This window comes from Trichophyton rubrum (genome assembly GCF_000151425.1).
Source record: "Trichophyton rubrum CBS 118892 genomic scaffold supercont2.10, whole genome shotgun sequence".
In the NCBI taxonomy this organism is placed as follows: Eukaryota; Fungi; Ascomycota; class Eurotiomycetes; order Onygenales; family Arthrodermataceae; genus Trichophyton; species Trichophyton rubrum.
In genome coordinates this window covers 651,919-678,196 of record NW_003456419.1, presented here as the reverse complement: position 1 = coordinate 678,196, position 26,278 = coordinate 651,919, and the positions used below count along the sequence as shown (strand labels likewise).

The following is a 26,278-nucleotide window of genomic DNA, read 5'->3' as shown; positions in this document are numbered from 1 at the left end:
AACCAGACTTAAAAGCGACGCTAAACTCACTAAGGGGAAGAGAAGGGCCCGAGCTTAGCTCCAGCGTGACCATACATTACACAAGGCAAAAATACACACAGAGAGATACATATACAGATACAGATACAGACTCATGCATCAGGAAGAGACCCAGAGAGGTATTGTTTGCTATTGCTGATGCAGGCGGCAGCTGTTACTTACTACTGCTGGCGCTCATGGGGGTGACGACGTTGGTGGTTCGGGTCTTCGGAGTAGGAGGCTCTTTGCTAAAGGACTGCTGTGTGGTAGCTATGGTTACGGCTGTTTATTTGTATTATTTATTCATGGGGAGCCACTGGCCGCTTACCGACTGCGTAGCAAGGCATACGGTGATAAGACAGGCTGCTTCTTGTGATTCAGAGGAAGAGAGCAGCCTCTTGACTTTCTTACTCTGCATGGATGGCTGGTTCGCCTTCCCTGAGGCGAAGTCATCCTCGGCCTAGCCAAACAAACGGCAGAGTCAATATATAAGTACGTCCGTCCCAGCCTTTAATAACCACTTGATGATGTGTTCTCGAGCATCAATGGATCTTCCGTAAGCACACTAGCTGTCCGTGATAGGCTTCAATTGCCTTGCGTGTCACGCACTTTCTCGGCAATCACAGCAACCTACTTCTAGTTGGGGTTTATATTTTCTTTGTCGAAGAGATAGAAATCCCTAGTTTTACGACAAGCCGTTATTATATGCACCTTTAATACTTCGGCTATAGGGCAAGTTCTGGGCCAGGGTATTGGTGTTCCAGCCAGGACTAATCTATCGCCACCAAGGACTGTTGTGCATTAGGGAGTCCTTGGGGTTCTATAAATGGCCTGAGAAACAAGATCGCTCTCTCATTATAGAAAGGCCGGGTCTCCAGATATTGTCGGCAACTATCTATGTAACGGAGCATACCATTGAATTATCGTATTTATCTCCATACATACTGTGTATAATCATGACAGAGTGCTTGATCTATATAGATACAGGTTCATCATTCGCTGTCTTTCCTCAAAAATTACTAAGTAAACATACGCATTGGGTAATTATCCTAATACTACACCTTACATCTCTTGCAATATTCTCGAAATTCCCTTCTCTTTCTCCTCCTTCCACAGCCAAACTTCAGCTCTCTCCATGTGTTGATTAAACTTTTTGTGATCCTTTTTACTCATATTACGTCATAACCTAAAAAATAAGCTTTTCACGGGGTTCTCAGCCCAAAAATTTATGACTAAGCAAAGTTATTTTTGTCACTTTTGCCTTTTTGCCCCTGAAGATGATTTTTAAAGGGAAAGCACAAGAGCAGAAAAGAAAAGAAAAATGTATCAAAGTAATATTAACAGGCAGCCATATATTGCCTCGCCCGTATAACGACATGTTTCATTTACTTTTGCTATAATACGTGGAATGCCGCACACCCAACGCCACACATGTATTAATCCGTGTACAGCCAGGAAAAGAATTCAGGTCGCAGTAAATGCAAAAAGTCAATAACTAGCAGCCAGCCAGTAACGATGTGGTAACAAACTATCATAGGTAGAGAGACTGTGCGGCAACAATGTCTCGTTTTATGAGTGTGAGGGCGGTTTCGAACTTGGTTTCCAGGTCGCTACTTCCCATCACTTTAGCCGCTTGTGCCATTTGTCGCATACACTCCTCAAGGCGCCGGAAAGCTCTGATCAAACTTCCCTCATAAACCTCGGTCATTTTGCTTCATGAGAAATAGCTAGTCAGCTGTCTGATTGAACTTGGCACGTTATGGGAGTTCCGGAACATGGAGAAGCTTACCAGATATCTGCAAAGGATTTACCCTTTGCCCACTCGAACATCACTTCCATAAGTTCCCATCGGAAGCTCTTCACATACTCGTCTTCATTCACAGGTAGTTTGGATTCCTGGGAAACTTTGGCAATGATTCTAGCCTGGGCTTGGATATCTCTGAGCGGTTTGGCGAGCTCCTCATTGGTAATAGCAGGAGTGTCCTTGGCATTTTCTTCGAAGACAAATACGCTTAGTGCTGCGGCGCATTGCTCAGGTGTGAGATTGTTGAAGAAACCGTTGAACAATAGCTCGCTGAGCATGAGTTCGTCACCACTGCTGATTTCACAAGCAACTCGAGCCTTGAGCTGTACGACTTCATCTTCATTGATGAACTGGAATCGGCGAAGTACTCGTTTGCGGCATTTCAACTCATCCATCTGAATTATTGACATGGCCTCGGTGATCTTCTTCTTCGTCTCCTTGATTTTCTTGACAAGCTCCACTTTCGCAGCATACTGGTCGTACAATTCTGGAAGCCGAGGAGAGTTGTGTAGTGGGTTAGATATTAGGCGTGACTCCAGAACCTCGATTTTCTAAGTTTCATTTTAGTACTGGGCGTTGCAATGAGAGAGTGTGGGAGGATTTCATACCCTTAGTAATCTCTTGAACTCATCATCCGTAATGTTCATATTTTCAATGGGGTCAAGGAGCGCCAAGCCATCGGGGAAGCGTTGCTGGATCTGCATAATCTGCTTCTTGACGGCCTTTCGGCTTTCTTCTGGTTTTAGGTTGCTGGGCATTTTGATTTTCACCATAGAAATTGAATGTATACAGTTGAGGAGGACGGGAACAACTTCCAGCTTCGAAGGCTCGCCCTTGTTAGCTGGTTTGACACCGGGTGGCAAGGGCTGAACACCTTTTGATTTTAGGAAAGAGTCCTCTGAAACTGGTAGTAAAACGTCTACTATATAGCTCTCACGAGGTTCGTACTCTTCACGCGGGGCGTTCTTTGGTGGTTTTCGCGCTTGGCAGTTGACTACCACTGACCATCCGAAATCATAGTCCTGATATTTAATGTGGATTAGACGTCCAGGTTTGAGAAACGAAACGCAATAATTGGGATGTGTTATCACAGCTCTCATATCAGAGTTGTAGGTATCAATTTTCTGTCGAAGGTCATAATATTCTCGTATTGTGCCTTCGTCTTCAATTGTCATCGCATCCCTAGAACTTTCGAGCTCGGCCAGTTCTGATGAAGTTCGTTAGCAAATCGTTAGATAAGATAAATTTAGGGTATAAAATATTCACCTTTTTCCAGACCAGAAACACTAGCTGTATTTTGGAACTGGTAGAAACACCGTTCAAGCATGAACTCAGGTGATATACCTTCCACACGAAGCAAATTGAGAATCATATTATAACCAAGATGGAAAGCTGAATTAAGCTTGTCCTGCTCTCCGCGAACAATATCCTTGGCAACAGGAGGGTCCATCTCTTCATCAACCATCATGATAACAAGACCACGGTCATCAAGGCCTCGACGACCTGCACGTCCGGACATTTGGACAAATTCCGAGGACGTTATCCATCTTGAGCTGACACCATCGAACTTGCGAACGCTTGTGAAAACAACGGTCTTTGCGGGCATGTTAAGACCAATAGAGAACGTTTCAGTCGCGAAGAGAACTTTTATTAGTCCTTCTTGGAAGAGAATTTCAATGGTTTCCTTGAGGATGGGCAGGAGACCTGAGTGATGGACACCAATACCGCGTCGGAGGAGGGGTAGGATATGTTGGATCTGGGGTAGATCCCTATCCTCTTCTGAGAGGATCTCAATGGCGCTGTTAAAAACCTTAGAGACCATCTCCTTTTCAGAGTTATCGTTGAATGCCAGTTTACTCATCTGTAGAGCAAAAGCCTCACACTCTCGTTTGCTGAAACTGAATACGATAACTGGATGGTAGTTTTTCATCATGATCATCTTGACGATTTTGTAGATATCAGATGGCCCATTCTTGTCTCCTCCTTTATTTGTCTTCTTGTCTTTCCCTTTCCCTTTCCTTTTAGCCATGGCATCCGCAGGGTCTGCTCCTTGCCTGTCTGCAATCGAGCTCATGGCCTTTTGGAAGTTCTCCTCACGGAACACACCTTTCTCATCAACAACAAGATGGATGCCCTCTGCTCCGGCAGGGAAAAGATAATGTTGAAGGGGGGTCGGACGGAAATCTGTATATACAACGTGGCATGGCTGGTTGTGCATCTTGGTAACCCACTCTGCAAACTGCATCGCATTCGGGATGGTAGCCGAAAGGAACACATATCTGACTTTGTCTGGCAGTAGGATAATGGTCTCCTCCCAAACGACACCTCGGGCTTAAGCAGACGTTAGTCATGTGCATTGTGCAAGAACGGTAGGCATGCTTACTCTTATCTCGCATGTAATGAATCTCGTCAAAAACAACCCAGGCGACCTCACGCATAATCTCGGAGCCTCGGTATAACATAGACCGCAAAATCTGCAGGAAAATTAGCTCCGCGTCCAACTGATTATTCACACTGTGATCCTACCTCAGTAGTCATGACAAGACAGGTAGCCGTGGGATTGATGGTGACATCACCGGTCATCAGTCCAACATCACCAAACTCAGCCGCAAATTCTCTGTATTTTTGGTTACTCAGAGCCTTGATTGGGCTCGTGTAGATCACCCTCTGGTTATTCTTCAAACACTGAGCAATAGCATATTCAGCAACCACGGTTTTTCCAGCACTAGTATGCGCAGAGACAAGGACACTCTCTTCCCGTTCAATAGACGCAATCGAGACTTGCTGAAAGGGGTCGAGGGTAAAAGGCCACACCCGCGCGGGCTTCTCCGGCGGCTTGTGCTGGGAGATGGGGATGTAGTCGTAGCCCGCAGGTAGGGCAACTTGATGTCGTACTTGATGGGAGAGCACCACAGCCTTCCCATCTTGCTGACCCTGAAATCCAGCAGACGCGGCAACTTCACGAGATTGTTCAGTTTCAAAGGTATCTGCCACCACCGGCTCTGGCTCCTGGTCAACCCGCAGGCGCTTTATGTCCGGCTGGTCATCCTGGACTTCTGCTTCTGCAGCATCACTCTTCTCCCCAGCGGGCTCGACCGGCTCTGGCGACTCCGTTCCGTTGGCTGTCGCTACATTTTCTGACTTGATGTCTCCGTTTGCTCGTCGCTTCTTGTTCCTGGCCTTTCTAGGTCTGGGGGGCTCGTTGGTGGCATCGTTCAAGCCCGGCTTGTCCTCGAACACGTCGAATAGGTCGTCCATTGCGTTAAGAGTCTAGCAGCTTCAGCGCCTATAAGCGTCTCTAGAGCTGCCTGAGCCTCTCTTTTGCACTGCCGCAGCGTCCCAATTCTTGCTTTTCTCTCCCTTGCTCTTCTGCCAGCTATCTGTTTCCAGGCGCATGTTCTACCCTCCCTCCATCATAAATTTTAAAGTTCCAATATATATTATATATATGGATAAAAAAAAAAAAAAAAAAAAAAGCTATCGGACTTAACTTACTCCGTTACCGAATTACCTCATCCTCACGTGATGATACCATACTTGCCTCTTTTTGGCGAAATCGTTCGATGCGTTTGAAGCTCGCCAGCATCTTTTATTCACATTCTCCGAAAACATCAAACGACACCAGCACCGCCGACAGTCAAAGTACGCAGCCAATTCGTGCTCAGGGACAGAGACACGCCAGCTGACGCCTTCTCCAGATGTTTGCCCGTTCTGCCATCCGCGCCAACACGGCCGCCTCCATCATTAGCCGTCGAGGCTTCCACTCAACTCGCACCCAGCTGGGCTCCGGCTTCCACTACCCAGAGGGCCCTCGCTCCAACATTCCATTCAACCCATTGACCAAGTTCTTCTTCCTCAGATACTGGGGCTTCATGAGTTAGCATTCCCATCTTCGCTCTCTGCAATGTCGCCTGCTCTTTGGTTAACCTATTGAAATAGTTACCGGGTTCACTCTCCCATTCGCCATTGCCGGTAAGTTCCAACGCATGCTCTTCGACAACACGTTTCAAACTGCTAATCACTGTACGTTATTCAGTCTGGCAAACGAAGAAGTCCCGTTAATCTCGATTCCCTCCTCGTCCTTCCACGCCGAGTCCTTGTTGCTATCCTAGAATCTCTCACAAATACCCCATCGCATCATGGGTGGCTCGGAATACCTGGTCAGCTTGTATAAAGATTAAATCAGAATTAAAATATTGTATTACTTCCGATATCTTTTGCTCTCTATATACGTTTATCTTATCTCTACATTTGCTCCTTGTTGGCTGCGTACTGGATAGTTGACTCTCGGCTCTGCTCGTTTGTAGTTTTGATGTCTTTCGAGATGCGATCATTGGCTGATCTTGATGGACACAAAAAAGTAAAAATTTCCTGGCAACCAAAACCCATACAAACCACCAACTAGAATATGAATATCAATATAGCCGACCGATAAGCATCTGCAGCATGATTACATGCTCTATATTAATTACTGCATGGTAAAGATTCGTCTCCGGTCACGATGCGCAACCTCAGGAATATTCGTTTTTCGGAAGTCCCGCTGCTCGGTGGGCTTCCGTTGGCCGCCACTGCGTGGGATGCCTCAACGGACTCGCTGATATGCGCATTTGGTCCGGCGGAGGATAACGCAGTGATCGAGCTGAAGAGAAAGCTGCAGCATGAAGATGCCAATCCCGAGGCGCTGCCTGGGGACATGTCCCTAATTGCATCCTGGGACGCGCCTTGCCCAAACCCGGACATGAAGTGTGATCGCATATTGTCCTTGCAGTACTTCCCCGACACCTTGATAATATGCTTGGTGCTTGAAGGAGGAGATATTATTGTCGTTCGTGAAGAGCCTCAGCCAGGAGAGGACAAGATTGAAATTGTTGGCAGCGTTGATGCCGGTATATCTGCTGCCGCTTGGTCTCCTGACGAGGAGCTGCTGGCCATCTCTACAAAGGCAAACACTCTACTCTACATGACCAGAGACTTTGAAGGCGCTGCGGATATTGCTTTAAGCCAGGAAGATCTCAAGATATCCCAACATGTCTCCGTGGGCTGGGGAAAGAAAGAGACTCAATTCCAGGGGAAACGAGCGAAAGCTCTTCGAGATCCAACAATGCCAGAGAAAGTTGACGAAGGAAAATTAAGCGAGTTTGATGACGGGAAAACCACTCTCAGCTGGAGAGGCGATGGTGCATATCTCGCTCTTAATAGCATTGAGACTGGCATTCGTCGAGTTATCCGTGTCTATTCTCGAGAAGGTGCATTGGATAGTGTGAGTGAGCCAGTAGACGGACTAGAGGGTGCTCTAAGCTGGCGGCCATCGGGCAATCTCATTGCAGGCATCCAACGGCTTGATGATAGGATCGATGTTGTCTTCTTTGAAAGAAACGGGCTGCGACATGGCCAGTTTACTCTTCGGTTATCAAAGGAGGAACGACTAAGCTGGGCATCCAACATCACTCTCGCCTGGAATGCTGATTCAAATGTGCTTGCAGTCCAGTTCAAAGATAGGATCCAGCTTTGGACAACAGGAAACTATCATTACTACCTCAAACAAGAAATTTCACTATCAATCGATGGGGCATCACCACTTTGCACGTTCCGCTGGCATCACGAGAAAGCGATGCGTTTCACCACAAGCTCGCCAAGTATGTATAGTTCAAGTATCCTCTCCTCTGTTTGGGTATCAAGAAAATTGCTAACATCGTTTGAAGCCTCGTTGATTGATACCGATTGGGTATTTGAGGTTGCGGCTGGTTCGACTATCATTCCTAATGACTTTGGTTCTACCGCTGTAATCGATGGATGTAGGTCAAATATACTAGTCTATCTCTAGAAGACAATTAATTAACCGATCTGTATAGGCACCTTAAAGTTGTCTCCGTTGAAGGTAGCAACAGTGCCTCCCCCGATGGCACTTTGCGAGCTTACCCATGACTCAAACATTATTGATGTGGCGTTTAGCAAGACGAGCGCAAAAATTGCTATCCTCAGCGCAGCTTCATTTACGATATACACTTGGAATCTCAAGTCCACCTCTCCCCTTGAAGCAACACTATACTCCTCACATGCCATTTCTCCGTCCAGGCGCCCTAGGCTAATCGCTTTTCTTGGTGAGGACGATATCTACGTAGTAACGCAAGATGAATTTGGCGGAGAAGTTGTTGAGTGGACAGGGTTACATTCGAATGCTTCCAAACCAGTCTTTCTTCCTGAGGAGGGAGTTCATATATCCTCTATTTTCCCCGATTCTGAGCAGGAGAAACTTTGGATTGCCCACATATCTCCGAGCAAACGAGTCAGAAGTCATAGCTTTGTTCGAAACAACGGAGCCGAGGACTCTTCCGTTATTACATGGCAAGATGGGCCCGCAACCGACACCAGCTGGGCCCGTGCTATCCAAGTTCCTAGCGGGGATGTGAGTAAATTATACCATCCAGAATGTTGAACATTTTAGCTAACTTGACGTAGGATATATTGTTCACGCTTTCTCGGTCCGGAGCTCTGTATGCCAATAAGCGATTGCTCACCAAGAGCGTTACATCTTTTCTCCTGACTTCTGCCCATCTGATCTATACAACTGCGCAGCATCTACTTAAATTTGTTCACATAACTAAAGTTGATGGTATAGCCAAATATCCTAACCCAGCCAAGCTATATATATATATATATATATCTAACGATTTGGTGCAGATCTTGAAATACCAGGGGATACCCCAGAAGAGGATGAGAGGTGCCGAAGCATTGAGCGTGGAGCCAAATTAATTACTGCCATGCCCTCTAAGCTCGGCCTTACCCTGCAGATGCCTCGAGGGAATATAGAAACAATCTACCCTCGAGCTTTTGTCCTGGCAGGTATCCGTGGCTACATTGAAAACAAGAAATACAAATCAGCCTACCTGGTTTGTAGAGCACAGATGGTGGATATGAACATCCTCTATGACTATATGCCCGAACAATTTTTGGATAATATACCGCTCTTCCTTGATCAAGTGAAGAGGGTCGAGTTCATCGACGAGTTTCTATCTCGCCTAAGGTAGGTTTATTATCCGTCTATGTCACTGCATGGCCCAATTTATCTAACCACATCTCATGATAGAAACGAAGATGTAACGAAGACAATTTACAAGGATACTCTTAAGCTTTCGCAGCCGACAGAAGCCTCTCGAGGCAACGCTCCCGGGTCAGATCAGGCGCCGGCTATCTCCTTCGGTAAAACTAAAGCTGAGAACAAAGTGAACAAGATCTGTGATGCGTTTATAGCCGTCCTTTCTTACCGAATTGATACCAATCTTCAAAATCTGGTCACCTCGCACGTTTGCAAGTCTCCCCCAGATCTTGATGCTGGGCTCAGCCTTGTCGCCAAATTACGCGGTACGTCCCAACCCCTTCATACTGAATTTCGTAGTATCTAGCTAACGCTGAAACAGAACGGAACGCAGAACAGGCAGAGGAAGCAGTAGAGCATATGTGCTTCCTTACAGATGCCCACCAACTTTTCAATTATGCACTAGGTCTATATGATCTTGAGCTTACGTTGATGGTGGCTCAACAAGCTCAACGAGTAAGTGAATACATAGTATGAAACCATAAAATGCTATACTAATTGTATTTCAGGACCCGAGAGAATACCTCCCATTCCTTCAGAAGTTACATGGTATTTCAGAGCTTCAACGCAAGTTTGAAATTGACAATCACCTTGGTCGTTTCAATAAAGCATTGAAGACTCTACATGCATTGGGCTCATATGATGATCTGAAATTGTACACAATCAAGCATGGCCTTTATAAAGATGCATTGGAGTTGTATAAGTACCAGCCAGAGCTTTTGCGGGATATGACCCAATTGCACGCAGACTACCTATACGACCAGTCAAACTACAAAGAAGCTGCTATTGGTGAGATTCCCTCCTTCTCTTGTCTCTAAATGAATGCTCATTCTAATTTTTTTCTACAGCTTACGAATCTCTTGGAATGTTCAAGCCTGCTTATGAATCGTACAAACTGGCACATATGTGGCGAGAATCACTTTACTGTGCAGCCTTAGTTCCGCTATCAGAAACCGATATGAATGAATTAGCCACATCCCTAGCCTCCACGCTCACAGACGAAAGTAAAGACTACGTCTCCGCTGCACGTATTCAATCGGACTACCTTCATGATATTCCTACCGCAGCACGACTGCTTTGCAAAGGTTCTCAGTTTGGCGACGCATGTCGGCTACTTGTCCTACACAACCATCAAGACCGAGTCTCCGAAATTGTTGACCATGGCCTTACAGAAGCAATGGGAACTATGACCGAACTTCTAGCAGACTGCAGAAGCCAACTACAAGCACAGGTGCCACGGATACAGGAATTGCGAGCTAAACGCGCTGCTGACCCTCTGGGCTTCTATGGTGGTGACCCAACTGGTGCTGGCGCTGGAGACGTTGATATCCCTGACAATATTTCTCTTGCGCCAACGGACGCAAGTACAATGGCAGGTAGGAGTTTGTTCACCCGATATACTGGGGGAAGCAGTACGTCACGGGCTAGTAGCCGGATGAGGAAGAGAGAAGAACGCAGGCGTGCAAAGGGGAAGAAAGGGACTGTTTACGAAGAGGAATACCTCGTAAATAGCGTGAGGCGGCTGATTGAGAAGGTGAACAGCTCAATTGAGGAAGTGGAAGCGTTGGTCCAAGGAATGCTGAGAAGGGGGATGCGCGAACGAGCAGCTGTAGTGGAGAAGAATCTTGATGAAGTTTTGAGTATGTGTAGGGATTGTCTGAGTGATGTCTTCGAGACCCCTGCAGAGGCCAGTTCGGATGCGCAGGATAAGGAAGATGAACCTCCTGCTGGTGCGATTTCAAGTGGGGAACGAGTTTATCTGGAGAGCATGGAAGCTCTCAGGGGCAAAGGGAGGGAACCCCCTGTGGTCAAGGCTTTTAAGAAGCTCTCTTTATTGGGTGGTTAAAAACAGGGGACCAAAATCAAATGGATGATGTGCAATGTATATACGGCTTCCGCCTCTTGTACGTTATAGCCTAACATGAGAAAACGAATATTTCGATATTTATTTCTTTTCTTATTAGAAAGATATACTCCATCAGTAAAGGTATAAGAAAAAAGAAAAAAATTGGAAACGCCTCACAATCAAGCAGCGATGGTCAATATCTCGCCAGACTCGCTGACAAGATGCTCCTTTTTACTAATTGGACCACCACCAACGCCAGTCAGGAACACTCTTCCTACACCCCTGGAAAGTAGCTCGGCCGCTCGAGGGTCGATGGATTGTTCGAGCAAGTTTGTGTTCTTGATGTCTGCCGATTCCCAGCCCTCGGTTGCGGATGTCAAGATAGACTTGAATGTTCCCAGGACGCAATCAGCATCTTTTTCTAGGTAGTATATGACGGCATTTGGGCCAGCATCAAAGGTATATGCACAGACTGAGCGTCCAGCTGCACGATTTATGTCATGGACAGCCCTGATCGCGGCACGAGACGTATCGTTCAAGTAGAAGGTTGGTGGCCAGGTATCCAAGTTTGTGGCATGGAAACCATTGCTGTCTCTCATTGTGATTTCTGCAAAGGTCTCGAAGTTGCGCTCCTGGATTGACTTCTCAATTGCAGTCATACGTTCCGGCACGATGGACTGAGCACGGCTGGGAAACAGGGTTGATGTAGCAACGGTCAACTGCATTCCTTCTGTGCTTGGTACTTCTTTCTGTGCACCACTGACCACCAGAATAAGGGCTCGCATCTCTGGCCAATGACTCTCGGGGGCAACTTGTTCGGCTATACTGTCACTGCCATCCTCCTTTTCGCCAGCTCTCCATGCAACGTACCCACCCATTAGCGAACGACAGGCAGAGCCGGATCCCTTGCGGGCTATTTTGCTCAATTCACTAGCCGACTGTGGTAACTGGTATAGATCCGCAACAGCGCGTACGAGAGCAGCAAATCCAGCAGCTGAGCTGGCCAGTCCAGCTGCCGTGGGGAAGTTGTTTTCAGACACAATGCGGAGTGGATAGGTAGAGAGCTTGGGTAGAGATGGGTCCGAGGATTCAATTTGTTGCCTGAGAGACCTTAGGTCTGCAAGACAGGCAAGAGTTCGCGGTGAGCCCTGGATGCTATGTGGTTTGTTGTTGAGGGTGAGGCTGTCGCCGTCTGCGGTGGGGTACTTTGAAGAGCATGATGCCGTGGTGTATGCGCGAAGAGAGCTCTGGGACAGTGTCACCGAGAGTGAGGAATTGGTAGGCAGATTGAGAGTGGCGTCTCTCTTTCCCCAGTATCTGTACAGGAAATTGAAGGTGGTTAGATATTGTCCATGAACGGTTTGCTTCTCTGCTTCACTCCCGCACCGGTCAGAGGCTCTGCTTACTTGATAACAGCAATATTGACCGGCGCAGTTGAGCTGGCACGGTAAACTCTCTGGTCATTAGCTGCAGCCATCTTCGGTCTCCTGGCCGTATGGATCAATCCTGTGTGCAAATTGGAAGAAGCCTGCGGGTAAAGTTGGGGTGGTAGTTACTTGGTTGGGTTTTGGGTCCTTTTTTTTTTTTTTTTTTTTTTGGCGGGGTTGGGATGAAGGCGTTCGGAGGGAGCAGACCGACTCCAAATATTCAACCAAACCTAGTGGTTGCTAATAACGCTACTATTGATTGACCTGCAGACGCCTTAACCAAGTGATTGAGCGAAGAGTGACTGTTACGTTGATTGGTCGATGGAGACCTCCAGTAAGTGACAGCTGTATTCATATGCTACGAATAATCCATTGACCTGAATGAAGGATTTGGATACTAGTAAGTCAACACCATCAAGCCTGCGAGGCAAAAGACACAGATTAGTATAAATATTCGAGGCATTTTTGATAATTCCTCTCTTAGAGTGCCGACATCGATGAATGGCTTGGCTTCGCCTGTTCTGCGGTCGAGATACCCGCCACCTTCTATGGCCTATGCGGATTCAAATTCACTCATAGAGTCTGGGTTTTCGGAGGAATCAGCATAGAGGTCCCATGAGGCTGAATATTTTAGCAAGACACCATGCTGTCTGATTATTGTCAACTGCGTCTCCCCGCCTTTGAGGCTGGAGTATCATGCGATTGAGCGTCCTTGTAGTTTTTTGTCGACGCCCTCGGAAAAGGCGACAAATCAGTGAGCAGCATGGAGGATTGGATTTTATATATGAGTCTTCCAGCATACCGTCATCTAAATCCCCAAATTTAACAGTAGGCCTTGCTGATCCGAAGCTTGATAGAAATATGTTGTGTGGATATTCGTCTATCTGCATGCTTTTAGAGTCGGGTTTAGGAAGTTTGGGGAATTAGCCAAAGAGACAAGCCGGCGTGAACGCACTGGGTGTTCTGGAAAACTAGATGCGCTTTGAGGACCGATTTCGTAAAAATGGCTGGTAGATTAGAGTTAGAGAATAGTTCCCCGTACGCGCAGTCACCACAGTCACCACATATCCAGTCCATCCATTCGAGACTATGCGCTTGTTCATGGATAGCGGCGAAGAGGACTAATCTTCCACATAGCCCTCCTCAATAATATCCATAGCTTAGTGAATATATCTGCATTCCTGTATTGCCGAGTGCTGGTGCACTCGTAGCGAGCGGTCTAACGCCCGGCCTTTTATTGCAACGCTGCTATGCCAGTAGAGAATTCAAATACATCAAGGTCTGCCGACTAGAGGATAGTTTGATATACAATTTATTGGCTTCGGGCTTTCCTGATCGCAAAAAGGTGGTATAATGGCAGCTTTGTAAAGTGATGGCCCTTTGAGAATCTCAAGGAGCTTGTAAAATGACTTTCGGCTAGTCAATGTATGGCTGATAAGTTTGCCATATAGCCAAAAAATTGCAAAAATTGCACTTGCGAGAGATCTTGTTACTTTTCCAATAAACCTGTAAACAAGCAGTAATATTTGATAGAGAGATGAGGCTGGAGACATAAACACCGGAAGGCTCAAGGTTTGTGAAGTTTAATATACAACCTTATGATTAAGCTAGAGCTTAAATTGACGACATGGACTATATATAATCCGTAAATTGAAGTTAGAGGTACCTGCCCGTAGGAACCTTTATTGGCATTCCAGTGGTTACCTAGGCACTTATCAAGAGAAGTTGGGCGCTTCTTTTTAACCTGCAGCTATCGGGAATGGAGTAGTTGCTTATCATCAATTACAATCCTCTGCACCTAGTTACGACTGATAACCCTTTTCCGCGATTAACCCAGCCATGGGCGCCAGCGTTAGCACACCAGTTCCACCTCCAGAGACCAAGTCGGCGCCTGACGGCTGTCCAGTTGACCACAAGACTCGAGAGATCTGGCTGGCTCAGAACAAAAACCCCCCACCGCACAATACTCCTTCTGAAACCCCTAATGAACGTCCAGCTAAGCTTCAAAGGGCTCTTTCTACGGACCGCGAAGTCAGTAGTATCCCACGCGCATTACCATCTAGCAAACCAGCTTCTGAACGATCACCTCCTACATCTCCATACGCGCAACAACCAGCAGTAACGGTTGCATCACACGGAATACCCTCAAATGCGGAATCTGAAACGGGCACCGATGGCAAAACCGGGAACTGGATATATCCGTCTGAACGGCAATTCTTTGATGCGTTGATGCGCAAAAATAACACTCCGTCGTCTACCAAGAATGCCACCGAACTCGCTACGTCTGTGGCATCGATAATACCAATACATAATGCTGTGAATGAAAGAGCTTGGGCGGAGATATTAGATTGGGAGTCAAAAGGGCCTGTGTCAGATCCTGGAAGCACAAAATGCGGCGGGCCAAAATTATACTCATTTCGGGGATTAGGTGCCGAGACTCAATATCTGAGCCCTCGTGCAAGATGGAATGGACTATTGGGTTATCAACTTCCTTTTGACCGGCACGATTGGGTTGTTGAGCGATGCGACGGCACAAGGTTAGAATATGTTATTGACTTCTACCAAGGAAAGTCCGATCGGAAGGGAGATGGAGGGAAGCTGAACTTCTTTCTCGATGTTCGGCCGAAATTAAATTCATGGGAAGGTTTAAGAATGAGAGCTAGCCGGTTCGTGGGCCTATAACTGGCTGCAGGATTTGCGATAATGATACTAAGGCAATGGCGCCTGAGATTGTAATATATGTGTAAGATATGTATATGTACGGAAGGGGAAAAGCAAAATATCTTAGATGATTCAACTCCCGTCACATCACGGCCAAAGCAAGTGGGGTATTAATATAGCTGATGAGCTCTAGATCCATAGCAGATTAGGAATGGTGACATATGAAATGTAAAACAAGTGGTAAATATAACGCATGCGCCGTAAACTCCTCAGCAAGCAGTATGGGGAAATGGTACAAATCGGAGACTTGACTAGCCGGTCTACCTTAGTATCGGGTTACTCAACCCAGTACAACGGCCAACACAATGATAATTAGGATGATAGCCATGATAACTAGCAGGCAGCACATCTTGTTTCGAGCATTCTTCTGATGCCTGCTCGCAGTCCGAAGTTCCCGCTCTGCTCCTCGCGTGTCGTCTCTTGTGTTGTACACGTTCTCACTGATTATGTCGATTTGTCCACCTTGTTCCCGAACAATGTGGCCAACATCTCGGAATAGTTCGTTGAGTTCCCCGACACTCTGTTCAATGTTCCGGATTTCAGCCTCGCGTTCGATGATGAGTGCTTCTTGGAAATCAACATCATCTTGCGAGGCGAGACGAGGCTGTTCTTGGAGTTGCTGTAAACCCTGGTTCTCCTCGCCTTCAGGGACGGTGTGCGCAGTAGACTCCTCTATAGCTGTTCGTGCGGCTGCAGTGGATGCGCGTTGTTTCTCGAGGGCGCGGCGCTGGACAGCTTGAAATTCGTCAAGAGTAGATTTGAATTTGGATGAAAGGTTGTCTTGGGTCCACTTTTGAGCGGGCTAGGAAGGCTATCATATCAGTAAAACAGAGCACAACATCGTAACTATCAAGTGCATTGCCGATTGCGCTTACAGTAACATCCTTCCATGCTTGTATCTTCTTGATCCCTTCTGCAGCCTCCCGGAACCCCTCCCTAGTTTCCTCTAGTAGGTTGTGTACTCGCTCTCTCGCACGGTCTGTATCACGCTTCGTCCCGAGAAGCGATATTTGGTTGGATAGCCGGGTGGTATTAGAGGTTAAAGTGAAGATCTTATTAGAAAGAAAGTCCGTCAAGCGTTGAAATTCCGGGTCGTCGTGATACTCAGAGTCCGCTTGGCGCCTGCCTGACGGCTGCGCTTCCAAGGACGATAGTCTATCGAACGACATCCCAGCTATTATGCGAACCTGAAGCGAAGTGAGAAGGCAAATGGGTAGGAGGAAAAGAAGCCGAGATGTGTGTTATAGAGATGGATGGAAGAGCGAGATGCGGCTTGTTGCTTGTTGGTTGAATGTTCCTTGAGATGGAGCAGAGAGCGTCATCATAGAGGCATGAGACGTGTGTCATGTGACAACTGGTAATTGGCTAGATTTCCCGCCGCTTAACCTTCCATTCTTGTTCCAGCCTCTATTTACCAATCGCGAGTATAAGCGCTGTCTTTACCGCTAAGCGCCACAACAGGCTATCAAGGGAGACATCGGAGCGTAGCTGGAGCAATGTATAGAAGTACATGCTGGCTGCTTGGAGTATTACCAGTCTTTATTAATAAGTACGGCTACATATTTTGACAATAACCGCCGTAGACCCAAAACGACCACGGGTGCCATTTACTCTTAGCGCTATCGTAACCCCTACCGGTAGGATTGCTGGGGTAATAATGCTGTTAATCAAGCCAATAAGTTGAGTTGCTGCAGTATGTAGTAATAACATGATTAAGCTCGCCAACCACTTGTATCTCTTCGACCTTATTCCTCCTACAATGCTGAAAGACAAAAAGTAGCATTGACTTACATAATCAGGTACTTTCTGCGCCATATGAGGCTGGCGCCGAGCTAAGTGGCTTTCCTTGTTGACTTTCATTTCGCGAGGAAAAAAAAAAAAAAAAAAAAAACAGCGAGGTCGTGATGAAGAGCAAACCACAGAGCTGTTGAAACCGAAACCCATTACCAATTTGAATTTATTCCTGGACTAAACCGACGGGTACAGAGTACTGCCTACGCTAGTTGCTCTATGTGGATGTTTCAGCTGGCTATATACCATTAGCCATCCAACTCCTCTTGTCTTCCAACATCGAGCTATGCGATAACCACCAAACTATCTCCTGCGAGAAGCTCTCCAACCGCCATGGCAGCGCCCGTCAAGTCAAGGCCGTATAGACGGATATTAACGTCTACACTTCATAGAAGATTTGTACACGCTTCAGCTTTTGTGCTCCTTGCGTGTTATGTGATTTCATTTTTCATTGGGGTTAAGTCATCGTGTAAGTGCCAATTTGGACGCGCATTGCCAGAACTAGAACATCCACTAACTCCTTCACCTCAAGTATTTTGGTCATGGTTTCCTCTCGGGCCCTGTGGAGTTCGAGCTCTTCTTCTTTTCGTTTCGGGGCTATGTGTGTTTATACTACGGGTCGGGCAGATGCACGTCGGTGTGCGTATCGCAACCTCTCATTTTCACAATCTCAGACTTGCTATCCTCTCTTTTAACTCCATACAAACCGTCGTCTGGTACCTGTTCTCAGCATGGTGGTTTAGTGAAGTTTATAAATGGTCTTCCTCGGCTGATGCTCAATTGAACTGGGTGAATCCCGGAAAGTAGGTGATGCAAACGGATGCATTAGCGTTGATTAAGGACTGAATCTAACACTTTGGGAAACCAGGTCATATGAACGATCACACCTGAACGAACGACCGATATATCTTCATTGTTTTTTCATTATGCTGGCTCTGGTCCAGTCATCAATGCATCTCTACTTTGACATGGATGAGGTCCCTGTTCCTGTTGCGAAGCGAAGTCCCTTAACGACAAGCCGGAGAACGCATCGACTGGCCCCTCTCTCTGTGCAGTTTAGCAACATTGCGCCAAATATTCTATTTGAATCGGCCATCATTGGCTCTACGACTGCAGTTATAGGTCCAATACTCTACATGCTCTTCTTCCGTCGGACCGCCTGGAGCTGGACGCTTTACTTTGCAAAGCTGTTTTGGAACTTTCCTCGATCAGCAGCTGATCCACCCGGTCTACTTCCACCGTCCAATATAATGTTCCACCTGCGGTCTGCAACATCAGGGTCTCTGCTTGTGATGCTATGGCAGATATCAAATTTCTTGTTCTCTGCATTCCTGGGTCAGGCGCCGTTGAAGAAGGGCAATCCACTCACACATGGTGTAGCAGACCCTAATGGAAGTCTCCTTAATGGACTTAAGTCAAAAAAGGAGACAGTGCTAGCCTTTGCCTTTTGGGAGCTTTGCCTTATCAGCCAAGAATTTCCAGACAGACGGAAGGAAATATTCAAAGATATTGATAGAAGCGGAGGCTCAGCGTGGAGTCAGATATTAAAGGCATCAGAGGACATTCTCAACGGAATTACATCTAGAATACAAGAATATCAAAACCCTCAGCCACAAGCTACAGGCGCTACCGATGGCCCAAAGGAGTCTGGGCCAAAAACACAGGAGATGGTACAAACTCTGCCTCGAATCACACAGCCATCCAAGAACGAGAATATTTTACTTGCATCACCCAAACCTAACACACGGTCGGAAAAATTTGAGGCTGCGTTTGGCCCCGTAGCTAAGTCTTACGGACAATCACAGGATTGGACGCCTGCAGCAAAGGCCAGAGCTCGTGCAGCTATCACTCACGCCTCCAATGCCCTGTTAAGTCCCGAGCAAAAGCGCACTATATCCAACTCGGCACAGGAATTAAAGCTCCTGACGAGTCCTCCGAGTGCAAGCGGTCCACCTAACCCCATAATACAACAGTTCATGAAGTCCCCAGTTGGATTACCTTTCAGGCAGTCATTCGCGAACCGCCTACGAGGGATTGCACTAGGCTCCCCGCATTCCAAACTTGCACCCATTATTGATGCCACGGAGTCTCTCAAATGCCTGCTTATAGCCAGTTTAGAGGAAGATCAGTTCGGCAAAGTCCAGACTGATGTTCCTTCTGTGGTTAAGCTGTTTACAAAAACGATCATGGCTCTAGAGTCACTGGTTGGTAAGGACGGGCTGAAGCCGCACTGGAGCGAAGTTGACTCAGAGAACTTGGATGGAGTGCAACATTCGCGATCAGTAGAGCAGGTTGAAATTGTGATTAATGCTCTTAAAAATGGGTTATCCGAACTATTGGCGGCGTTCAGCTTATATTTGAATGAGGTTGGTGTTGTAGGACAGGATTTGCAACTAGCAAGAGATGCGGCGAAGATAACTGATGTATAAATGAGAGCAATGCTAGATGTTATAATACTCTTTATTTAAATCATCGACAGGTTTGTGTTCTTTCATAAGAACCCTATTTACTGGTGTCATTTGTAGGCCGTCAGTGGAAGTTGCAATGCATAGTATTTTGTCAAGTAATACTTACTTCATTATATATTATACTAGTTTTGAAGGAATGTCATTTATTTACTAGCCATTTCTAACCGGAAACAATCAAAAGCAGTTCTCTCTGAGTGGTGTAACAAGGGGACAGCGGCCTATAATTAGGTTTATTTAGGCCGGTAGATGTGATTATATACATGACTGAACATTTGAAGTCATAATCGAATGAAACAAAGCTCATAATGCTGCATTCCCAGCAACACGCAATAGCCATCTTACATCATTTGCCCAGCCGCCTTCTTCGTCCGCGGGGATAATCTTCATGGTGGTTGAAAATTTCTCGGTGTCAGAACCGGGGTCATCATTTCTTTCCGTTCCTGAGTTAGATGCAGTTTCTAGCTGGTCTGTAGGGTTTAGCTCAGTTATTTCTTGTGTGTTGCTGTCAACATTGAGGTTTACTCTCTGTCCTCGCCGGTAGGAACCATGAATGACAGGTGGCTGGACTGATTCGTCTTCGGAGCCAAACACGGTCCATTCAACTAACCTATCTATCCATGAACCTAGGCCGAAGCCACGCTCCCGAGTGAGACGGTGCACCTCAATTTCGCTAATCTCTTCGTCTTCAGAATCATCCTCGCTTAAATCGGACTCATAGTATTCCTGAGATGCAAATGGAAGCGTGCTGTTTTGCCCAGTTTCATTATTATCGATATTGCCGTTTTCTGGTAAATGGGTCTGCAAAGCAGCTAATTCTTCCCGGATTGACTCATCTAGAAAATCAGGAACCAGCCCAGGAATGTCCCTTGATCGAGGGGTGACGATACCGGACTGATGAGAATGGCCTGTAGGGAAAGATGGTGTCATAGCAAGGTCAACTCGACTGGAGCGTTTGCTTGCTGCATGAGAATGTGACCCCCTGCTTGACTGGGCCAGAGGGGTCGACATTCCCGACCGGCGACCTTGAAAGTCCGATCTCCCACGACTATGGGTTTTCCGTCCATCTTCGTCATGTGAAACGAGACTTGTTGAACTTTCTCGTTTGACTAACCATGACTGGCCCTTTTCTTCACGAGTTGATGACGCCAGCGCCAATCCAGTCCGTAGTATCCATTCTCCATCTTGGATCCGGGGTGTAGATGTTCCGCTAGATCCCATCATTCCGCTTCGCGGATTGTAGCTCTTAGATCGTTTGTGATGGCGAAGTTGTTGATGATGTAGTGGCCCTGCAACATCGAGTGCATATAAACGTGATTCACTCAAAAGCATTCCTTGAGAGTCTTTCTTCTTTCTCGCAAGGTCCGTCTGGGAGACATTTCGCGATTGAGATAGAAGTGACGGTGTTGCAGGTACAGATACGCTGGAGAGATATGAGCTGGTCATAGTATGGGGCTGATATGTACTCTGCTCGGTGTCTATTCCCGCCCTATCTCGGTTGACAAAGGAAACGGGGTTTTCATCCTCGGCATCGAGAGGGAACCGGGAAGTTAATGGTGCCATGGAAATGTGTTGTAACGATGTGTGGGAGCGGCGGGAGCGAAATCCACACGATTCGGAGTCAGGTAATGACTATTTAGAGATGTTGGGTGTTAGATACTCTTATACCCTACAGCAAATGGGTATTACGAACCTCCATCGTGGTAGTTATAAAAGGGCCGTCTGTATGTAGAGCTCGGCCCAGGGGAATGGAAATACTCAACAACTGCTAGTAGGAACAAGTCTTGCCAAATTGTCAATAACCAAAGAGTCTTCCAAGTAGTTGAGTCCTTATCTAGTCACAGGATAAGTTGAACTTTTGATACAGGTTTTGGGCGTGGGGAGAAAGCACTAGGCGCTAATCCTAAAACGGATAAGCCCCCATACAGTGCACAGACCATTAAGCTTTATCGATAAGCACCCGACAGGAAGAGCACGTGAAGGTACCTCGCCCGACTATGTATAAGTTGCGGGTGAAAGAAAGAAGATGACATTGCAACATGAAGGAGGGCTTGATGAATAAAAGATATAACTAAAGAGAAAGCAAACGCTCTGACCCCGAATAATCACATTTTGAATATGCTCTGCCCTTTGAAGTGGCACTTTAGCACAGCAAGATCCAAAAGGTGAAGGTTCTAGTACAAAAGGGGTCGAGTAACACTCAGACAATTCGGCCCTTCTGCACTACGAAGGATTGAATAGCCGATATCGCAGCCCAGAGTCGGTTTTCAGCTTCTGGGAACACCAGAGATCGCTTTCCATAGAAAACCTCATCACTGACTTCCTCGGGGTGCCGAGGCAGACAGTGCATGAAACGCCAGCCCTCGTTAGCTCCTCCACGCCTTGCGAGCTCGCTGGTAACCTGGAAATTTTCAAACGCCTTCAAGCGCTGTAGTTTCTCTTCTTCTTGTCCCATTGATACCCACGTATCGGTTACAATCACATCTGCCTTCTTGACCGCTTCTTCGGGCGAATAGGTCTGCGTAAGGGAACCGGGAGTTCGGACACCTTCCCCTGCATGTTTGACTAGGTCAACAATATGAGTGGGCATCTCATAGCCTTTGGGAGTGGCAACAGCGACATCCACACCCATTTTAGTTGCTCCAATTGCGAGGTCAAACAGCACGTTGTTTGCGTCTCCAACCCATGCGATCTTCAACCCTTCCAGCCCCAGAGACGACGACGTACTCTGACCTGGAGTCAACTGGGGTGCAAAGGTTTCTTTGATTGTGATGAAGTCGGCTATGGTTTGCAGTGGATGGAAGGTGTCGCACAAAGCATTTATCACCGGAACGGCTGAGTGCTTGGCGAGATTGGCCACGTCGGAGTGTGGACCAACACGGGCAACAATACATGATACCATGGAGGAGAGAACTACTGAAGTATCGTAAAGAGACTCATTAACCCCTAATTGGATATCATCTTTTCCGAGAAACATCGGATGACCACCCATCCGTGTCACCGCCGCTTCGGTGGAAACTCTAGTTCGCGTGCTCCGCTTGTGGAAGACCATGGCAACTGTTTGGCCTGATAATACACCTCTGAGAGACTGCGGAATTGACCCGGATTTGATTGCCTGCTTATGGGACAGGCCATTTCGAACTAGAGCTGTGAACTCAGCTGGGGTAAGGTCTGCTATCGAGAGGAGGTGTCTGGGTGGTAGGGCCGAGGGAGCAGCGTATGTTCGAGACTGAAGCTTTGCAACGTTCCCAATGCCTCTTCTTCGAAGAATGGAATGCATCTTTATTTGATCTGTATATCTCCGAGTTCAATCTGACGGCCTTGATTGCTAACGTTGAAGTTATGGCTGTGACTGCAAGGGTACTTGAAGTCAATAAATTAGAGCAATATAGAGAGAAACGCCCGGTCAATCAGACTAAAGAAAGGACAGTCAAAAAGGTAAGCAAAATGTTTTGCCTTGCTCAGCTGTCCTCTCTCAATGTTTGTGCTACTCCAAAAGAGTCATCAAGCTTGAGAGAAAGAAACGCTTCAATATTGGGTTTCATTACATAATCGGAATAATACTGTGGAGCCCCGGTCACGCGCGCGCTAACGCAAGCGGGAAAACCGCAGGCGGCGCTTCTCGGCCCATTGGTCCTCATCGCTTGTCGTCATCGAACAGTTGAGAGAGACGACATGCAACCCTGGAGCGTTGAAAGCTATGGAGTGTTTGCTTCGATAAAACATACCTGAGACCGCTCTTAAGTCAGATAACAATGACCAACACTACGGTCAGCCCTCCACCAGGGGAATGGCAATCTCCACAGCTATCTAGCCGCCGGGAGGCTGTGGTAGACCACGATCACGACCCAGCTCTGTCGGAAACCACACCACTACTTGCACACAGACACGAAGGCCTACAGGAGGACGAAGATGATTTTATAGACTCGATATCTCGGCAGAAGAACCGTGGGCTGCGATGGCCTACGGTGATCGCACTCGTCGTTCTCTGTCTCTCAGTCATTGCCATTCTAATTCTGAGATTTGCCGCGCCATCAATGATGAAACAATATGCCCAAGAAGCCACAGTTTTCAAGCCAACCGGACTGTCCATCACAACTTTTACTCCCTCTGGTATAAAAACGAGGGTGCGTGGTACCGTTGTTTTGGACGCATCTCGTGTGAAAAACCCAACTGTCCGAGACCTTGGCAGATTTGGAACATGGATAGGGCACGAGGTCGAATCTGAAAAATCAGAGGTGGACATATATCTTCCAGAGTATGAAGATGCTCTGCTAGCCACTGTTTCTCTCCCTCCGATCAAAATTAATATTCGGAATGGATATCTTAATGAGATCGACTTTATCGCAGAGATTGCAACGGGTAATCCCGATGGAATCAAAGGGGCCGTCAGTGACTTGATTGAGGGCAATATTGCCCAATTGAGCCTTAAAGGAATGGCGAGGGTCCCGTTGAAATCTGGTCTTTTGTATCTGGGGTCACAATATATAACAGAGACTGTGGTGCTGCGAGGTCTGGTGGCCCTTCCCCCCTACCGCTTTTTGATATTCCCTCGTTCTCATTTTCATGCTTCCTTCAAGGACTCAAGGACATAAAAACCTGCCTGACCAAGTACTAATACTGCCTTTCAGATTTCTCTGTTCTCCCCGATTTCAATATCACAAACCTAGACATCCATGAGAGTTCGGGCCCTGGAAAATCGAAAGCCGTAGTTGCTGATGTGGCTGTTGCAATATCTAATCGGTATCCTATCCATTTGCAATTACCACCAGTCGAGTTCGACATATTCGTCCCTAGCTGCACCCCCGATGAAGCCTACATTATGGTGGCAAATGCCACAACCGATTCAGTGAATATTGAGCCAAGAAAACCTATAACCATATCTATACATGGCTTCGCCCCTAAGGTTCCGCGAAAGCTTATTAGCAGCTGCCCTGGGACTACAGCATCACCGCTTGATTTATTGATAAGTAAATATATTCGTGGGCTCGTTACCACAATCTACGTTCGAGGAGGATCGATGGTCTCCCCAACTGTCCCTCAGTGGTTACAGGAGCTGCTGAATAGTGTTACTGTTCCATTTCCGTTTACCAGCCCAGGATTTTCACGATTAATCAAACGCTTCTCGATGAAGAACGTTCATTTTTATCTCCCTGATCCAATTTCAAGGCCGAATACCCCAGAGTCTATGCCCAAGGTTTCAGCTTTGGTGCAGGCTGTCGTTGGTTTACCAAGCCATCTTAATGTTCCTGTGAATATTTCACGAGTTCGTACTAATGCTGATGTGTTCTATCATGATCACAAACTTGGCATTATCAACATCAAGCAGTGGCAGAATGCAAGAGTTCAGCGAGCTGTGGATGACGCGGATGGAAACCCAATAATGGTAGTAGAATTCGACATTCAAAAGGCACCCCTGCAGGTTACAGATGAGGATCTCTTATCCGAAGTCTTACAAAAAATGCTCTTCGAACGCCAAGGTATCCCCCTTCGAGTTGATGCCCATGTCGACGCAGAGCTGCAGTCAGCCCTTGGCGAGTTTATCGTCCGAGACATTCCTTCTGGTGGGAATATTATTGTTCAACGTGAGTCTAATTTACCACAATAAGAGGCACAGGAAAGATTTCTAGTACTAACAGCTCTAAAGCACCATACGGCTCCGGCTTTACTCTCAATGATATAAATCCTCATATGCAGTCTATCAAAATTATTGAAACCACGAAGAACAGTGTACTCTCTCGGATTACTGTGAATTTCACCAATCCAACCAATTATACTGCCCATATGCCCTACTTTGACATTAAGTTGGTTCACAATTCAAGTGATGTTGCGCATATCATCGGGCACAACCTACATATACACCCAGGGCAGAATACAAAAGTCGAGATTGATGCGCTGTGGAACCCCTTGGAATCCGGTGGTGAGGAGGGTGCCACAGCAGGACGGGACCTCGTGTCAAAATGTGTCTCGGGTAACGTCCATCGGATTTGAACCACTTTCTAAATAAAGAAGCTAACCTCTTTCTAGGGAAAAACACAACCGTTGCCCTCAAGACCTATACAAACACTATCCCATCACTTCCTCGACTTGGCGCAGCGTTGTCCAGGTTTGAGATCGAAGCTCCTCTCCCTAGGCTACGCCTTCCTGGTCAGGGTGATGGAAATAGCGGACCACTGATCAAAGATGCAACGGTATTATTTTCCCTTCTCCAGAGTTTTAACTCCTGATTCCATACTCTCCGCTGCGGGACTGTTTCCGTCACCGAGCCGGAGTTCGGGTTGTGCTGGTTTAGCATCATTCTTTCCCCCTCTATGCCGAACCGTATACCTTCCTGAATGCCATTTTTCCTTTTCCTTATTCTTGGATGGAAATTTCTCAGAAAGCAAATGTTTACTTGGCTCTCCTTCCGAGTAGTTACATCTTTTGACATCTACTGCCGACTTTACGATTATGTCGCCGCTGTCATCGAAGACTCTTTATGTCACACACATCAACGCTACATCGCTTTTTAACCACACCTCTCCTGTCGGTACAATTCAATATGATACACCTTTCGCAGTACCGCCAGGGTCATCTCTTTCGCCGAGACTTCCTGTCCACCCTGACCTGACCGGAGCAGGGTACCAAGCATTAAGGGATGCCCTGGGTGGATCCCTACAACTTGATTTATTGGCTGATATCGGAGTAAGACTGGGAGAGTTTAGGCAAACTGTCGATTACACGGGTCGGGGAATAGGTATAAATGTGGGTTGGTAACATGCTGTGGCCCTTTGTTTCTTCCTTTAATGCTTCCTTGCATGCTCTAGCAAGGAAATTTTTAAGGAGTTTTGTTGGCTTGGAACACGTTTTTGCTTAGGGTATTCTTTCTCCTTTTGATCTATTTATGTCTGATGAGGTTATTTTGGACTTTTGGTACATTATTTTACGTGCAGAGTGAGCTTAGTTGCTAGTCCTGACAGGATGCGAATAGAATTTTGGCTAGGGTCTCTGCGACTCATGAACGCATACGGCAAGAATATGCCACTCCTATCTTACTGTTGACTCGAGATTCCCTCCATGCATTTCCGCTTAGCTCTCTCATAGTCGGCATCATTCGGATAAGCTGATGGT

General features: G+C 46.8%; 12 protein-coding genes across 16 annotated transcripts; 6 read left to right on the top strand and 6 right to left on the bottom strand.

Annotated features, from left to right (window-relative positions):
• Positions 1 to 267: 267 nt before the first annotated feature.
• On the bottom strand, positions 268 to 3,999 carry TERG_12571 (uncharacterized protein). Of its 3 annotated transcripts, XM_003231955.2 has the most exons (4): positions 3,089 to 3,999; positions 2,431 to 3,029; positions 1,808 to 2,373; positions 268 to 1,730 (listed from the first exon to the last, which is right to left on the bottom strand). In XM_003231955.2, the coding sequence occupies exons 1-4, from the start codon at positions 3,894 to 3,896 to the stop codon at positions 1,550 to 1,552; spliced, it is 2,154 nt and encodes a 717-aa protein (XP_003232003.2). In that variant the 5' UTR covers positions 3,897 to 3,999; the 3' UTR covers positions 268 to 1,549. The 3 variants fall into 3 exon arrangements, with proteins under 3 accessions (XP_003232003.2, XP_047607289.1, XP_047607290.1); XM_047751515.1 differs by having other exon boundaries at positions 2,431 to 3,999; XM_047751516.1 differs by having other exon boundaries at positions 268 to 2,373; positions 2,431 to 3,999.
• Position 4,000: 1 nt separating this feature from the next.
• Positions 4,001 to 5,253, bottom strand: TERG_12570 (uncharacterized protein). Its single transcript, XM_047751514.1, has one exon. It carries the CDS (start codon positions 5,078 to 5,080, stop codon positions 4,328 to 4,330), a length of 753 nt encoding a protein of 250 aa, XP_047607288.1. The 5' UTR covers positions 5,081 to 5,253; the 3' UTR covers positions 4,001 to 4,327.
• A 267-nt stretch (positions 5,254 to 5,520) lies between these two features.
• On the top strand, positions 5,521 to 5,884 carry TERG_07618 (uncharacterized protein; the record flags this gene model as incomplete). The annotated part of the gene is made up of 3 exons (XM_003231954.1): positions 5,521 to 5,698; positions 5,762 to 5,794; positions 5,859 to 5,884. 3 exons carry the CDS (start codon positions 5,521 to 5,523, stop codon positions 5,882 to 5,884), a joined length of 237 nt encoding a protein of 78 aa, XP_003232002.1.
• Positions 5,885 to 6,323: 439 nt separating this feature from the next.
• TERG_07617 (uncharacterized protein) lies at positions 6,324 to 10,764 on the top strand (the record flags this gene model as incomplete). The annotated part of the gene is made up of 9 exons (XM_003231953.1): positions 6,324 to 7,458; positions 7,525 to 7,617; positions 7,675 to 8,228; positions 8,282 to 8,435; positions 8,504 to 8,846; positions 8,910 to 9,184; positions 9,241 to 9,374; positions 9,428 to 9,707; positions 9,767 to 10,764. The coding sequence occupies 9 exons, from the start codon at positions 6,324 to 6,326 to the stop codon at positions 10,762 to 10,764; spliced, it is 3,966 nt and encodes a 1,321-aa protein (XP_003232001.1).
• Positions 10,765 to 10,943: 179 nt separating this feature from the next.
• On the bottom strand, positions 10,944 to 12,241 carry TERG_07616 (diphosphomevalonate decarboxylase; the record flags this gene model as incomplete). Its single annotated transcript, XM_003231952.1, has 2 exons — positions 10,944 to 12,081; positions 12,171 to 12,241. 2 exons carry the CDS (start codon positions 12,239 to 12,241, stop codon positions 10,944 to 10,946), a joined length of 1,209 nt encoding a protein of 402 aa, XP_003232000.1.
• Positions 12,242 to 14,030: 1,789 nt separating this feature from the next.
• On the top strand, positions 14,031 to 14,873 carry TERG_07615 (uncharacterized protein; the record flags this gene model as incomplete). The annotated part of the gene is made up of 1 exon (XM_003231951.1): positions 14,031 to 14,873. One exon carries the CDS (start codon positions 14,031 to 14,033, stop codon positions 14,871 to 14,873), a length of 843 nt encoding a protein of 280 aa, XP_003231999.1.
• A 319-nt stretch (positions 14,874 to 15,192) lies between these two features.
• TERG_07614 (uncharacterized protein) lies at positions 15,193 to 16,081 on the bottom strand (the record flags this gene model as incomplete). The annotated part of the gene is made up of 2 exons (XM_003231950.1): positions 15,193 to 15,714; positions 15,788 to 16,081. 2 exons carry the CDS (start codon positions 16,079 to 16,081, stop codon positions 15,193 to 15,195), a joined length of 816 nt encoding a protein of 271 aa, XP_003231998.1.
• A 955-nt stretch (positions 16,082 to 17,036) lies between these two features.
• Positions 17,037 to 19,132, top strand: TERG_07613 (uncharacterized protein; the record flags this gene model as incomplete). Of its 3 annotated transcripts, XM_003231949.1 has the most annotated exons (3): positions 17,037 to 17,172; positions 17,236 to 17,506; positions 17,572 to 19,132. In XM_003231949.1, the coding sequence occupies 3 exons, from the start codon at positions 17,037 to 17,039 to the stop codon at positions 19,130 to 19,132; spliced, it is 1,968 nt and encodes a 655-aa protein (XP_003231997.1). The 3 variants fall into 3 exon arrangements, with proteins under 3 accessions (XP_003231997.1, XP_047604789.1, XP_047607287.1); XM_047748800.1 differs by having other exon boundaries at positions 17,037 to 17,506; XM_047750419.1 differs by lacking the exons at positions 17,037 to 17,172; positions 17,236 to 17,506 and having other exon boundaries at positions 17,630 to 19,132.
• Positions 19,133 to 19,471: 339 nt separating this feature from the next.
• TERG_07612 (uncharacterized protein) lies at positions 19,472 to 20,867 on the bottom strand (the record flags this gene model as incomplete). Its single annotated transcript, XM_003231948.1, has 2 exons — positions 19,472 to 20,800; positions 20,862 to 20,867. 2 exons carry the CDS (start codon positions 20,865 to 20,867, stop codon positions 19,472 to 19,474), a joined length of 1,335 nt encoding a protein of 444 aa, XP_003231996.1.
• A 501-nt stretch (positions 20,868 to 21,368) lies between these two features.
• TERG_07611 (ornithine carbamoyltransferase, mitochondrial) lies at positions 21,369 to 22,448 on the bottom strand (the record flags this gene model as incomplete). Its single annotated transcript, XM_003231947.1, has 1 exon — positions 21,369 to 22,448. One exon carries the CDS (start codon positions 22,446 to 22,448, stop codon positions 21,369 to 21,371), a length of 1,080 nt encoding a protein of 359 aa, XP_003231995.1.
• Positions 22,449 to 22,923: 475 nt separating this feature from the next.
• On the top strand, positions 22,924 to 23,763 carry TERG_12569 (uncharacterized protein; the record flags this gene model as incomplete). Its single annotated transcript, XM_047751513.1, has 1 exon — positions 22,924 to 23,763. The coding sequence occupies one exon, from the start codon at positions 22,924 to 22,926 to the stop codon at positions 23,761 to 23,763; it is 840 nt and encodes a 279-aa protein (XP_047607286.1).
• Positions 23,764 to 23,990: 227 nt separating this feature from the next.
• On the top strand, positions 23,991 to 25,924 carry TERG_12568 (uncharacterized protein; the record flags this gene model as incomplete). Its single annotated transcript, XM_003231946.2, has 4 exons — positions 23,991 to 24,753; positions 24,816 to 25,139; positions 25,196 to 25,359; positions 25,583 to 25,924. The coding sequence occupies 4 exons, from the start codon at positions 23,991 to 23,993 to the stop codon at positions 25,922 to 25,924; spliced, it is 1,593 nt and encodes a 530-aa protein (XP_003231994.2).
• Between the last annotated feature and the right edge of the window lie 354 nt (positions 25,925 to 26,278).

Bases quoted from the DNA above. Each gene is read 5' to 3' on its own strand.
- TERG_12571 (XM_003231955.2), bottom strand. From the start codon at position 3,896: ATGAGCTCGATTGCAGACAGGCAAGGAGCAGACCCTGCGGATGCCATG. The intron at 3,030-3,088 runs GTGAATATTTTA...GAACTTCATCAG, and splicing joins TGTTTCTGGTCTGGAAAAAG to AACTGGCCGAGCTCGAAAGT. The intron at 1,731-1,807 runs GTAAGCTTCTCC...TTTCTCATGAAG, and splicing joins AAATCCTTTGCAGATATCTG to CAAAATGACCGAGGTTTATG.
- TERG_12570 (XM_047751514.1), bottom strand. From the start codon at position 5,080: ATGGACGACCTATTCGACGTGTTCGAGGACAAGCCGGGCTTGAACGAT.